Genomic DNA, 14,920 nt, shown 5'->3' with positions numbered 1-14,920 from the left:
GATTTAACTTATGCCATGCACCATAAATTCTCACCAATCCAAAAAACAAATTCTGAAACATATACATTTCACAACTTAAAATAGAGGACTTTTGTTCTTTTACAACATCGTTATCATTTCTCTCCCATTATCAACATATACAAATTATTCAACACTCCATGCATTATGATACGAACCCAGGACGGGTGATGGAAGATGAGAGCAACGAAGCAGAGATGAAAGAAGATGGAATGGAGGAAGTGCAGACCGTAATACCAAGAAGAAGAAGCTGAGTCAAGATAAGATCAAGCAAATTGAAATATTACCCGATACCCACACGTGGCTAGCAGAGGACGTGGCCTTTGGACCTGAGATGGGCCAAATGAATTACGTGGCCCATTTTTAGATTCTTGCATTTTTCCATTTGGTTATTAAGGGGCTGAGGACTCCTTTAGGATTGGTTATGAACTTGTATTAACAAACTTCTTCTCTCTCTTAAAACTTCTGGAGTTGACGACATCCTCAAATTGTTGCCGGTATTACCGCCGGAGAATTGTCCTTTATTTCCAGTGAATTAATATACAGAAATCATAGAAACTTGTAGTGTCTATCATTTTGGTGCTTTCATTGAGAGCTAAACATCTGAGCGTCGGGATGGCGGAGGTAACTCGAAGTCAGGCGATGATGGAAGAATGTCTGAGGAAACTGGCGAATCATGAAGAACAATTTAATGATTATGGTAGTCTGCTGAAAGAAATGAATGTGAAATTGACATTAATGGAAGCTAAATTAGGTCAAAATAAAAAAATAGACATAAGAATGAAGGATCTTCGAATCAGGGGTTGGAGAATTTTTTTGGAAGCAATCCATTCAAATCTGTCAAAATTTGAATTCCTTGGTTCACTGGGGGAAATCCTGAGCCATGGATTCATAAGGTATGGCAATTCTATGGGTTTAATGACCTCACAGATGCAGAAAAAACTACCTTAACTTCTTTTCATATGGATGGAACGGTCGAAGAATGGTATCATTGGATGGATAGGAATGGTAGGTTGGGATCCTGGGAGACCTTTTTGATAGCGTTGCGCTCCAGATTTGGACCTTCCAAGTACCGAGATCTGAGAGGGGAACTGGGACAATTAACATAAACCTCATCAATGGAGCATTATCCGGTGCAGTTTGAGAAATTGGCTAACTAGGTAATCAGAATTGATGATATAACACTACAGAGCTGCTTTAAATCGGGCTTGAAACCTGAAATCAGGAAAGAGGTTTGTATGCATCTTCCTATGACGTTGGAGCAAGCAATTGACCTGGCCAAGTTAGTAGAAGACAAGGTGAATGATAGAAGTACAGGGAAAACTTATTACAATAGAGCTGTTGTAAATACCAGCAGTACCAATCAAGCTGGACTACTGCCAACTCCAACGAAAAACATTCCCAACAGTGGAGGGAAAGGAGGAGTACCAGGAATAAATCAACTAACACCTGCATAAATGTTAACAAGGAGGGTGTAACATCCCGTGTGCACCCGGTGTATTAAACATACATATGGCAGCTAAATCAAATGCGAAAGCTAACTTTTCTTTTCAATTATGACGTCATTATTATTAACCAAGTTGATTACTTATTTCTTTTTCAAAACATTGCCTGTACGTAAATTGCAATAAGGAACTAACTGAATAACCTCATGATATAAGTGTGTATCTAGTCACGGAACTACAACACGTAGACTGGATAATATCCTGATACATTATACAACTCATAACTAAATAAACATAACATAGTCAATGTGGCATGGACAACCCTCATGCTCATCAAATAAGTCATCATAGCGCAATCAATGTCTCAAAACAAATAACCATATACTGATATAAAAGCATAATAATATCCAAATGTCAGCACAACAGCATGCATAGTCAACTCAACTCCTGCCACTAGAGGTATCAACCCCCGAGGTAACTGTACCTGAAAATTTGCCGCAACACGGAATGAGATCTCTAAAACGAAATCTCAGTAAGACAATGGGTCCTCAAGGATCTCTCCACAACAAGCTCACTTACATGTGTAATATAAGTTCAAAAACAGCATAATAATATCATTTCTAAAATATGTGCAATGCAGCATATATCCATGTCATGTGTGTAATAATCCTATTGGCCAGAGAATAAACATGTAGGGATTACATACGTCTACAACCTACAGTACAAGGAACACCACTTGTACCTCACCCACATATTCATCATCTTGTATGTCTCTACATACTCAGGCTTACCATCTAGGTGGTACACCACATGCATATCATATGGAACTTGCATTCAATTATAACAGCTCAATAACATTTCAGTGATCATCACATCATTTCATAAAAACACAACATGCACATAAACCATCCCTCCACGAGGTATGGTGGAACCAACAATAGACAAAATCGAGGATATGAAAGCTGACCTCACAAGCTATTAATCCAAACTCAAGAGTCCACACCAGCCCAAGGTCCATAAACAGCATAATCACAATCTGTTTAGACCAGAAATCTTATCAATATGCATAATCTAGGAGTTCATCACATTACGATAACATTTCGTTTTCCGTTTCATGCCATTAGGCTTCTCCCAAAGCCATAAGCCTTAATCTAAGTGATTCAGACTTAGTTAACTTATTACAGAGGTTCAACTTAACCAGTCATGGGTCCAGAAACCCAATACACACTTCTGTTTAGACAGAACAACACGCAACTCGAAATTCCCAGAATATCCGGATATCCATATTCGGATATTCATATCCGGATATCACCAACCCCATATCCGGATATCAATATCCGGATATTATATCCAGATATTTTGCGACAGAATGCAGTTTCTGCATTTTGCGAAGATATCCCTTCAAGGTTCCATTTTTAACCCATTAAAACATCCAAGCATGCATTTTTATACCAATTTAAGTCAGTGATCATGTTGGCTACTTAATCCTCTCATTTTACATGCCAAGACTTGATATTTATTATAGAAATCAAGAGCAAAGTTGAAGGATGTATACCAAGCTTCCCAAACAGAGGAAATGCAGTGGCTTGGAGCTTCCTATGCCACTCAAAGTGCAGCTACCAAGGGACCACAAAAATGAGCAACAAGCTAGATCCTTTATCAATAAAAATGGCTTCTTGAGACAACAAGTATCAAAGAAATGGCCTCCACACAACTGCCAATGGAGTCAGCCTCCAACCCCTCACCAACAGTAGCCACACACAGAAAACAGAAGCCCATCACTCACACAATACATGCTACTATGTGTTTACAAGATTGAGGAAGAAAAACCATGGAGAAAGGTGGTCTCTTGGTGGGTTTTCATGAGAGGGGAAGGTGGTGACAAGTGAGGAACACAAAAACTCAGAATGGAGGCACGTAGAAACTGATAAGAATCAGCCTAGGATTGTGTGTAAATTAATAGTTATAGTCCAATTAAATTAATCCATCGGTATTAGTGCTAATAGCTCCGCTAATCATTTTAATCTCAAACTTCATATTCTGAACCTAGCCATTTTTCTAAGATTTATCATATTTTTGTTATAATTTTCTCAGCACTTTGTCGGTACGCATTTTTACGTAGCTGATATCAGTCCTGACGTCAGTTCTCATTATTTTGACTCCAAACTTGGTATACTCGACCTAGTTATTATTCTAGGAATATTCATGTACTTCCTATAATTTTTGGGATACTTCATCGGTACACACTTCTATCGTGGAGCAGAACCGATATCTGCACTTTTTATCAGAAAAGCGACTTTCAGCGTTAATAAGACCTTATTACCATTATTCAAGTCCTCTCATAATTATTTAAGTTCAATTATGAAATTATTTTCTAAACTCATAATTAATCATTTAAATTCCTAATTTAACGGTGCCAGGTTCTTACAGAGGGGGAAGAGATTGTTTTACAACTATGTTGAAAAGTTCCAATGGAATCATGTCTGCAAGGCCAAAATGTTTATACTGATAGTATAGGAGGATGGGGAAGAGGCTCAATTAGAAGTGCATAGTTCGGAGTTGGCCATGGAGGAGAATAATACGAAGATAGGGGGCGAAATGGATGGTATAGCAGAGATTAGCTTTCATGCTCTGGCTGGGCAACACTCTACTAGCACACTTCGAATCAAAGGGGAGATAAGCAAAGCCGAGGTACAAATATTGGTGGATGGGGATTCCACTCACAACTTTATCCAAGAGAGATTGCTGAAATTTCTTGGGTTAGGGGTTAAAGATGCCCCCAAGTTTCAAGTACTGGTGGGAAATGGAGCTGTGATGGCCTACTTAGGGGTGTGTCCTAAGGTTAGCATGCTAATCCAAGGGCATCAGTTGAACCCTGACTTGTATGTGCTACCCATCAAAGGTGCTGAAGTGGTTTTAGGAGTACAATGGTTGTCAGAATGGGGAAATGTAACCATCAATTATAGGAGTTTGACTATGAAGTTTGAGAGGGAAGGACAATGGGTGGAAATACAGGGTGAATCGAGGTTGGCTGTAAGAACCCACACCGTTAATTAAGGAAGTTAATTAATTAATTATGTGAAATTAGGAAATAATTTCATAATTGACCTTAATAATTATAAGAAGGCTTAAATAAATATAGAAAGTGATTAAGAAAGTTGAAAGTCGCTTTTCGGACGAAAAGTGCAGATATCGGTTTTGCTACTCGGTATAAATGTGTACCGATGAAGTATCCTGGAAAATTATAAAAAATATGTATATGTCACTAGAATAATACATAGGATTTGTAAAACAAGTTTCAAGTCAAAATAATGAGAACTGGTGCCAGAACTGATACTGACTATGGAAAAATGCTTACCGGAAAGGTGCTGCGAAAAATAAAATAAAAATATGACAAATCTTAGAAAAATGTGTAGGTTCAGTATCCTAAGTTTGGGATTAAAATGCTAAACGTAGCAATTAGCGCTGATATAGTGCGATTAAGACTTAAGTGACCTATATATAGCCTTGGCACATGATCCTAGGTCTATTCTTGTGCCTCCAGCGTTGGAAATTTCTGAGTTTGTGACCAGCCACCTTCTCCCCTCCATTATAGCTCCAAGTGAGCACCTTTTCACTTGGTGTCTTCACCAAAGTTGCTTATTAGAGTGTGCTCTAGCCTTGGGTGGGTAAGTGTTCAGTCATTTCTGAGTTGTGAGGGTTGTGGTGAGTGAGAAAGTTTCTGACTTGGTGGTTAGAGTTGTGAGAGCCTTTGGTGATGATTCTTTGAGCTTCAAAGAGCCATCTTTGGGTGCAAAGAACCAACCTTGGGAGTGCCATTTCGTTTGCTTTGTGAAGTCTGACTTTGGGAGCTTCAAGTGAGCTCCAAGAGCACCTTGTGTTTCTGTTTGAAGCTTGGGTAAGTTGTACCAACCATGATCATGAGTTTTAATGCTTAAAAATGGAACCTTGATGCATGTTATGATCTAAAGTTGATAACTTGGGGTTGGGTAATGTTAAACACACCTTAAATCGCATGTTTGAGATTCTGTATGCATGAAATGAACCACCTTTGGGAAGGATATCTCGCGAAATGCAGAACTGCATTCTGTCGCGAAATATCCGGATATGGATATCCGGATATTGATATCCGGATAGGGGGATCTGAATATCCGGATATTGGCAGAGAGATATCCGGATATTGATATCCGGATATGCCCCCGACAAATATCCGGATATTCTGGGTTTTCGAAGAATAGTAGCTGCACTGTTCATACAGAATGATGTTTGGGGTTTGTGGACCCTAGACTGGTTAAGTTGAGCTTCTGTATTTATTAGTTAAGTCAGAATCTAAGTGATTAAGGGCTTGTGGCTAAGTGAGAAGCCTTAAGACATGAAATGTAAAGGAAAGACGTTGTCCTTGTGTCTTATACTTGTTGAGTATGATTTTGATATGGTTGTTGGTCCAAAAAAGATTGTGATTCTGCTGTGTTTGGGCTTTGAGATTGGTTGGACTCTTGGCTTGGATTGTTAGCTTGCAAGGTAAGCTTTCGTGTCCTCGGTTTAGCCATTGTTGGTTCCACCACGTCCCATGGGGGGATGGTTTATATGCATGATGTTGTTTTCATGTATTGTTTTGATAAATGCGATTGAGCTGTTATATGCGAGTGCCTTTATGATATGAATGTGGTGTTCCACCTATACGGTAAGCCTGAGTATGTGGAGACATACAAGATGGTGAGGCTGTGGGTGAGGTGCAAGCGGTGTTCCTTGTACTTATTGTGGGGTTGTAGATGTACATCATGCATTTCTTTGGCCAGTAGAATAGTTAAAACACACATGGCATGAATATCTGTTGCACTGCATAGTTTTGGAACTTATACTGTTAAATGCTTTTGAACTTATATTGCTCGTGTAAATGAGCTTGGGGTGGAAGATCCTTGAAGACCCCTTATCTTACTGAGATTTCTTTTTAGAGATCTCACCCCACGTTTGGGGCACATATTTCAGGTTCAGGTAATGCGGGGGTTGAGACCTCTAGCGGCAGGAGGCCGGAGCATAGCTGATATTATGCTGTTATACTACTTATGTTGGATGCTGGATATTGACTGTTGCCTCTTATGCTTTTAGCTTCATGATTTTATTGTTGAGACTGCTGTGGGGCTTGTTGCCTTATTTGGGTGAGCATGGGGATTGTCCATGCCACTTTGACTTGACTTTATGCTTAGTTGTTTCTAGTTGTAATTAATAATGTATCAGGATATTGTCCGGACTACGTGTTGTATATCCGTGACTTAGATACTCACATATATGTTATAAGGTATTTCAGTTAGTTGTCTTTTGCAATTCACATACAGGCGATGTTTTATGAAATGAATTAAGTAATTCAACTTGGCTAGTGATAATGACGTCATAATTGAACAGAAAAAGATATTCTGCATTTTTAAATTAAGCGTGGCTTAATACGATGATATGATAACAAATCGGATATATACGAGGTGTTACACTTTTTCGGTACGCGTTTTAACACTGACAGTATTAGTTCTGACATCAATTCTCATTATTTTGACTTCAAAATTGTTTTACAAGTTCTATATGCACTTATTATAATTTTCCAGGATACTTCACCGGTACACATTTATACTGAGTAGCAGAACCGGTATCTGCACTTTTCGTCAGAAAAGCGACTTTCAACATTGTTAATCACTTTCTATATTTATTTAAGCCTCATAATAATTATTAGGGTCAATTATGGAATTATTTTCTAATTTCACAAAATTAATTAATTAACTTCGTTAATTAACGGTGCGGGTTCTTACATATTGCAATAACTAGGATGCTTGGTCTTGTCTTGTCTTGTGTGTTTGCTCCGTTGAGTGTTATTATGATAATGCATATGTGATCACATTGCGTGGGCCTGATCAACTCATAATTTGTGTAACTTGTGCAGAGTCATGATAATACCCAGGAGAACTCGCGAGACTACTGAGGGTCAACCCGACCCGATCCTGACTGCATTAGCTGAGATGCAGGAGGCCGCTAGATTGGCCAATGTGGCAATGAGGGACGCCGCTCGTGAGGCGAACTAGAAGGCCACGGAGGATGCTCTTGAGGCGAATCGGCTGGCGAACATGACCATGATGAGGGTCATGTTGGAGGAGATGAGGGCTGATCCTGCTGTTGGTCAGTTCCCTCCGCCACCACCTCCACCGCCTCTGCCGCCGTCGCCGTCGCCTCTGCCGCCGCCGCCTCTACCTAGTCTGCAGGACGAGAGCCAGAGCCAGATTGAGGGCACTGGTCACTTGATTGGGGTGATAGAACCCTATGTGGAGCCTGCTGAAGATAGAGATGTGATTGATCACCGGTTTAATGCTTTTCGCAAGCATAAACCACCTACCTTTGATGGATCTTACGATCCTATTGTTGCGGCTAGATGGCTATAGACACTGGATAAGATCTTTCGGGTCATGCAGTGTACAGATCTGCAGAAACTGATGTTTGCTACATATATACTGGAGGGCGATGCCCATGAGTGGTGGATGAACACCTCTCATGCTTTTGAGATGCAGGGTCATGTTATGACATGGCCATTCTTCAAGGATTGCTTTCTGGGTCGGTATTTCCCTTATGATGCTCAGGAGAGGAAGCAGGGGGAATTCGACAGGTTGGTCCAGGGCTCGTTGTCTGTTGACGAGTACCTGGCCAAGTTCAATGAGTTGGTTAAGTTCGCTCACTTTCGGATGGAGAGGCCTACTCTGATCTTCTTGGCTGCTAAGTTCCACAGGGGACTTAATGTGGATGTTGCTGGTTACCTCGCTGGTTCTGCTTCGAGAGACTTTGGGACACTGGTGCAGCAGTGTCGGGACATCGAGGACTTCTACAACTTGAGTAAGGCCAAGAGGGCCAAGATCGCTGAGACGAAGGAAACTAGTAGTTCCACTTCCTGGAAGGACAGGAAGTTTGGGAGCAAAGGCAAGGGAAATCAAATGGCGGCTCGACAAGTGCCAAATCAGTTTAAGAGGACTTCTGCTCAGGGGAGTGCAGCGAGACCTCCCGCTCCCAGATGCTCGGGGTGTGGGAAGACTCATTTTGGACCGTGCTCGTCAGGCCAATTGATATGCTTTCATTGTGGCAAGGAGGGCCACTACTTCAGAGATTGTCCATCGTCAACGGCGAGAGCTGCAGCAGTTCGAACAGTTCCATTACAGGTGGTTCCCCTTCCACCACCAGCGGCACCTGTTGTGCCACCTGCCATGGGGCGAGTTTACACTTTGGATCGGCAGCAGTCGGACCGAGCTCCGAACCTTGTCAGAGGTACTGTTTCCATTGGTGGATCTTCTATTGATGTATTGTTTGACTCTGGGGCTACGCATTCCTTTATTGCTACCCCGATTGCTGTGGGGCTTGAGTTGCCCATGTCTGTGCTTTCTCCACCGTTGCGGGTGACCACCGTCACCGGAGTAATGTGTGATTCTACCACTGTTCATCGCGATGTAGCGTTTTAGTGGGATGGTTGTGAGTTCTCGATAGATCTGATAGGGTTGCCGATGGCCAATTTGGAGATTATTCTGGGCATGGATTGGTTGTCTAGAAATTGTGCATTGATTGATTGCTGTGCCAAGTGAGTGGTGATGTCTCCGGGTGATGCCACAGCCAGTTCCTCTCCATATATATCATTGCTGCAGGCTAGGAGATCCTTGATAGCAGGGGAATTTGGATATGTCATGTTGGGAGGTTTGGTGAGTGGGTCAGAGGAGGATATCACCGGCATTCCTGTGGTGAGGGAATTCCTCGAGGTATTTCCTGAGTTTCCGCCGCAGAGGGAGATAGAGTTCTCCATTGACTTATTGCCTGGTGTGGGGCCCGTTTCATTGGCTCCATACCGGATGTCGCCACCAGAGTTGGCAGATCTGAAGAAACACATTGAGGACCTTTTGGGGAAAGGCTTCATTCGACCGAGTGTGTCTCCCTAGGGAGCACCGGTCATCTTCGTGAAGAAGAAAGATGGGACTATGCGATTATGCACCGATTACAGGTAGCTGAACAAGGTGACAATCAAGAACAAATATCCCCTTCCGTGTATTGATGATCTATTAGATCAACTGAAGGGTGCTTGTGTGTATTCGAAGATAGAACTCCGGTCCGGATACCATCAGATTCGGATGAAGCCGGAGGATGTCCCGAAGACTGCATTTCGTTCGAGATACGGTCATTATGAGTATTTGGTGATTCTTTTTGGACTCACAAATGCACCCGCAGTGTTCATGGATTACATGAACAGGATTTTCCAGCCGTACCTGGACCAGTTTGTGATCTTCTTCATTGACGACATATTGATTTACTCCAAGCCGGAGGAAGAGCATGCTGAGCACTTGAAGATTGTGTTGCAAGTGCTGAAGGAGAAAAGGCTTTATGATAAGCCTTCCAAATGTGAGTTTTGGCTCAAGTCCGAGAAGTTTCTTGGGCATGTCATTTCTGCAGAAGGAGTTGCAGTGGATCCGAACAAGATTGAGGCCGTTCTTGATTGGGAGAGGCCCAAGATGCTAACTGAAGTGAGGAGTTTTCTGGGTTTGGCAGGTTACTACCGGAGGTTCATCCAGGGATTCTGTTGGGATATTCAAGTGTGATGAGTCCCACATTGGTTGGTAATGAGCTAAGTAAAGAGTATATAAGTGGATGGACCCATGAACCCAATGCCTTAAGGTTTTGGGTTGAGACATGATGTCGGATCCACTTGCTACGGTTGATGTAGCCTTAGCTCATTGGTGGTGGTCCCCCGTCACGGGCTTCCCCCTGGACCCGCTTGACATTGGAGTTTGAGGGAACGAATTTCCCAACAGTGGTATCAGAGCCTGGTTCGTTGCTGCAAACGAATGGGGTTAGAAATCTGATATCGGATTTTCAAAAAACTGTTTTTGAAATCTTCAATTTTCGAACAAGATTCTTAAAAATTTATTCTTTATGAAAGAACTAATTTTTTGTGATTATGTGAAAGAGACATCATTTTGTGGAGACAAAGTGGCGGCCAAGAAAGTCTTGGGGCTAAGGATGGTTTTTAAATCTAGTTGGACTAGAATTGTCAAAAACCATTATTGTGATGACACCATCATAGCCGCGGCCTACATGGTGGGCAGCCGCATCACAATTTTGATTTTATGAATCTTGATCGTGTTTTGAAGATGAATTCGATAATGCTCTGCAATTGAATATTGTATTGTATGCTTCTAACCTTCTTGTAGGTGTTAGTATTTGGGTGTCCTAGAGACAATCTTATGATTAAATAAGGACATAGATGTAGACCTTTTTAATATTGTCGCAAATAAATAAAAGCACTCTTTATCTTGTTTCATAATTATGTCTCGATATTAATGTTAATATATTATGAATAACTTGATAAACCCCGTGGAATAAAATAGGTACCTCTTGAGTATCTGTGATGAGATCACAATCATGAGGATTCAAGAATACCAGATGTTTATTCCTAATTTTATGTTCATAGTCTAGAGATACTGAGAATGGGGTCAGTAATCTCGAGTAAGACTAGCACGACTTATCTAAATGTATATGGATACAAGGTATAGACCTCATGTGCTACAGATATGGAGATGTCTTAGCTAAAGTCGTGGGTGGACCTATAAGGGTATAGCTCGCACTGAAGGGACCCTCAAAGAGACTCTATGAGGAAATCTCACGGATAATATCATTAGAGTAATCTCTATATATTTGGGTATGTCTTTCCTCAGACCAGAAGTTATCACTTTGACTGTGTTCTAGAAGGCATGCCTTGATTGTATACCTCGTCTTCCTGAAACATGGAGACTCATAGGTATGCTCTTGGGCTTGTCCTGATAGGGCACATGGCTAGGGTAATAAGCTGAAGGAATTCGTCAAATCTCTGTGAAAGATTAGGTTATCCTTAAACCGGAGAAATCGGGATGACATTTACAGTGACTCGGGAATCTATGCATAGTAAAAGAGATCATAAGATGATATGCCTTTAGAGTCAGTAAATTGAAGACTCCCTATTTCATAAAAAGCTAACCCTAAACCGCAAGGGTTGATGCGTTTCCTTACCCTAGGTTTTATGGGAAGGTAATCGAGACGAAGGGACAAACATACGGCAACCAAATATGTTTAATAGGATGATCAAATCATTAATCTAACTAGTTCTGGGGCAACAAAGCATTGCTAGTGCTCTGTGTTGTCATTAGATGGGTTGTGGGCTTATTGGGTCCAAGCCCATTTATGTCAGTGGCTAAGTTGGACCTAATGGGTCACACACAAACACCTAATTGTCTAGATGCTCTAGCATTAAAGGTATTGGGCCTAATAATGGTTATTAGCCCAAGAAGTTGTTTGGAACTCCAGCTAAAAGGGTGGAGGGCGCATGGATCAATGTAATGGGCTTGGATAGTCCAAGACATTACTAATTAATTTAATTAGTTAAATTAATTATCAAACATTTAAATTTTGAATTTTGGAAATCGAAATTTGAAATTTGAAATTTGAAATTTTGAAATTTGAATTTGAATTTCGAAATTCGAATTTTGAATTTGAAATTTGAATTTTGAATTTTGAAATTTGGATTTTGAATTCGAATTTTGAAATTTGAAATTTGAAATTTGAATTTGAATTGCCTATGAAAGGTTGTTTCATAACAAAATGATAAGATGAGATCTTGTTGGAACAAATCACTAGTATCATGAGAGAATCTTTTGGACAAGATCCAAGTAGATTTTGGACATAATCCAAGGCTATATATGGCGCTGATTTGGGCTGTTGGTGAGCAAGATTTGCTCATCAAAATCAGCTTCAGAAGATTCAGTCAGTTGGGAGAAAATCTGAGTGAGTTGATTCAAATTTGAATGCAACTACTCAGATGTATCTGGTCACCTTTTTGGGCTATATGGGGCGCACCATATAGCTGATCTTATGAAGATTTCTGATCAGAATTTTGAATAGGTTTTGAACCAATTCTCAAGAGAATATTCCAGGAGCCTGTTAGCAATTTTTGAAATTAAACAGCTCCACTTCTCTCTCTCCAATTTGGCGCCTAATGATCAGATTTTTGGGAGAAAAATCTGATTGGTATTTTATTTTTAAATACTCTCCTCTTATGCGCCTAAGTGATTAGTTGTTCCTCCAAGGGTTTTTTCTGAAAAGCCTAGCCTATTCTCTCTTCTCTCCTGCGCCACTTGTGAAGCTTTCACATTGAGAGCTTCACTCTTTCAAACACTTTCACCTAGCCTCCATCTTCATACATAGAGCGCCTAGCAAGCCTCTTTGTGGTGATCATCCGGTGGCTTCACAAGAAGGAGTTCTTGCCCCTAGACGAGTGGGTGGTGTGGATCAACGTTAGAGGGTCTGAACCCTTCAGACCTGCCTTGATCATCTGGTGATTTCACGAACAAGGTAACATCATGCTTTCCTAAAGCATGATCTTGATGTGCATGTATATTCCGCAAAGAAAAATTTTGTTTTTCCCTCTTGCATGCATCGGCCTTCAAGGCCATTTCGAACTTTCAGTAGGTACTTAGATAAATGGATGGTCATGGTGCTTTGAATGTTTGATTTTATATTTTTTAATTCTTTTGGTTAAATGGGATTGTTCTGTCCCGATTTAAAATTTTGCATTTTTAAATTTTATATAATCTTGGATGTAAATTTTAAATCGAAAAGGGATGTAAGTCCATGGAGCACAAAGATATTTCGGCCAAAGAAGATGATCCGAGGATTGAAGATACTTTGGATTGAAAAACGGAAGGCACCATGATCATCCACTTACGTTTAAATTTCTAATTTATGATTTTTGAAATTATGCATGCGTGGATGTATATTTAGAAATTTGAATTTTCAAAATAACTTAAAATTTAAATTTTAAATTTCAAAGGTTTAAAATTGTTATTCGGAATTATGAATTCCGTTTATTTTGGAAATTAAAATTTGAAATTTGAAATTTGAAATTTTGAATTTTTGAATTTACGACTAGTATGCATGCTTATAGTAAACGCGATCATTCCTCGACTTGTATGCATGTTTAAACAAGCCGTTTAAAAGGAAGAACTATATGATAGTTATTATAATATGCATGGAAGATAAAGAAAAGGAATAACTAATGATGAGACTAAAATGAACCCTCAAATAAAATTATCTAGCATTTTATGATTGCCTCCCATCATCGATGATATTCAAATCCCTTCTACATAATAGTGTTCTCTAGCTCAGCTAAGACCTATCATTTAGTCGGGTAAGGGTGCCATTTGAAGTGTATGACACTTAGGATGATGGTTTATGCTAAACTAGATACATAAATTGCAGGCTCAGCCGGGTCTATGCATCTAGGGCAATGGGCCAGGTTGTTACAAAGTGATGTAACACTAAGTGACAAGGAGTTGTCAACCTGATGATCTAAGAGAAGATATGGAGATATTGTTGATAAGATCAACCCACTAGATAAGTTAGTTTTGCAGGCTCAGCCGGAGACTAATGAACCTAGTCGTTCTCTTAGCCTACTAAGGTTGTCCTTGTGAAGGATAACCCTAAATCAATCACCGAGGGTCATTGATTTTAGATAAAATAGTGGGAGGGCCATATACGTTTAAAAGTCTCCGTATTTGGTTATTATCATGAAATTCTTATGTAATTTTATCTTTATAAATTGAGTTATGGCCAGAAATTTGAATTTACGCTCTATTCTGGATACTAACAAGTTAACTAGACTAAACTTCACGGATTGGTATAGGAATGTAAAAATAGTTTTACGTTCTGAAAAGATAGCATATGTTCTGGATTCTCCTGTTCCTGTTGCCCCTGCTGAAGGGAAAAATGGGTATGACCAGTATGACTGGGAAGCTCATAGACAACATTTGGCAGACAATGAGCAGGAAATATGTATATTGCTTGCGTCTATGTCTGCGGAACTTCAGCGTCAGCATGAGCATATGGATGCTCCCTCCATAATCTTGCATCTGCAAGAGCTTTATGATAAGCAAGGGAGGGCTGAGCGTTTTGAAACCTCCAAGGAGCTGTTTGTCTGTAAGCTAGCTGAGGGTATGGCGGTTGGACCGCACATCCTCAAGATGATTGGGCTGATAGAGAAGCTTGCTTCTCTGGGTTTTATCATGGACCAAGAGTTAAGTGTTGACTTAGTCTTGCAGTCCTTGCCACCATCATTTAATGGCTTTGTGGTCAACTATCATATGAACAAGGTGGAGACAACACTCCCAGAGTTGTTGAATCTCTTGACCACTGTTGAGGGTGCTGTTAAAAGGAACATGACCCAAGCTCTTCTGATTGGCGGGCCTAAAAAGACCAAGGGTAAGGGCAAGTCTGTAGAATCAAACAAGCTCAAGCCCAGAGGTCAGCCCAAGAAGAAGAAGGGAAAGGAAAGGAGAAATCCAAGGACAATGCTAAAACTGTATGCTTCCATTGTCAGAAGGAAGGACATTGGAAGAGGAACTGCCCATCATTCCTTGTGA

General features: G+C 40.5%; 1 protein-coding gene across 1 annotated transcript; it reads left to right on the top strand.

The window, feature by feature from the left end:
* The first annotated feature begins 14,107 nt into the window (after positions 1 to 14,107).
* On the top strand, positions 14,108 to 14,920 carry LOC133303579 (uncharacterized). Its single transcript, XM_061503500.1, has one exon. It carries the CDS (start codon positions 14,108 to 14,110, stop codon positions 14,918 to 14,920), a length of 813 nt encoding a protein of 270 aa, XP_061359484.1.

The sequence above is a fragment of the Gastrolobium bilobum genome, unplaced genomic scaffold (assembly GCF_033153095.1).
Source record: "Gastrolobium bilobum isolate Gb01-03AN ecotype WA unplaced genomic scaffold, APGP_CSIRO_Gbil_v1 utg7046, whole genome shotgun sequence".
In the NCBI taxonomy this organism is placed as follows: Eukaryota; Viridiplantae; Streptophyta; class Magnoliopsida; order Fabales; family Fabaceae; genus Gastrolobium; species Gastrolobium bilobum.
This window is presented reverse-complemented; position numbering and strand designations above follow the sequence as displayed.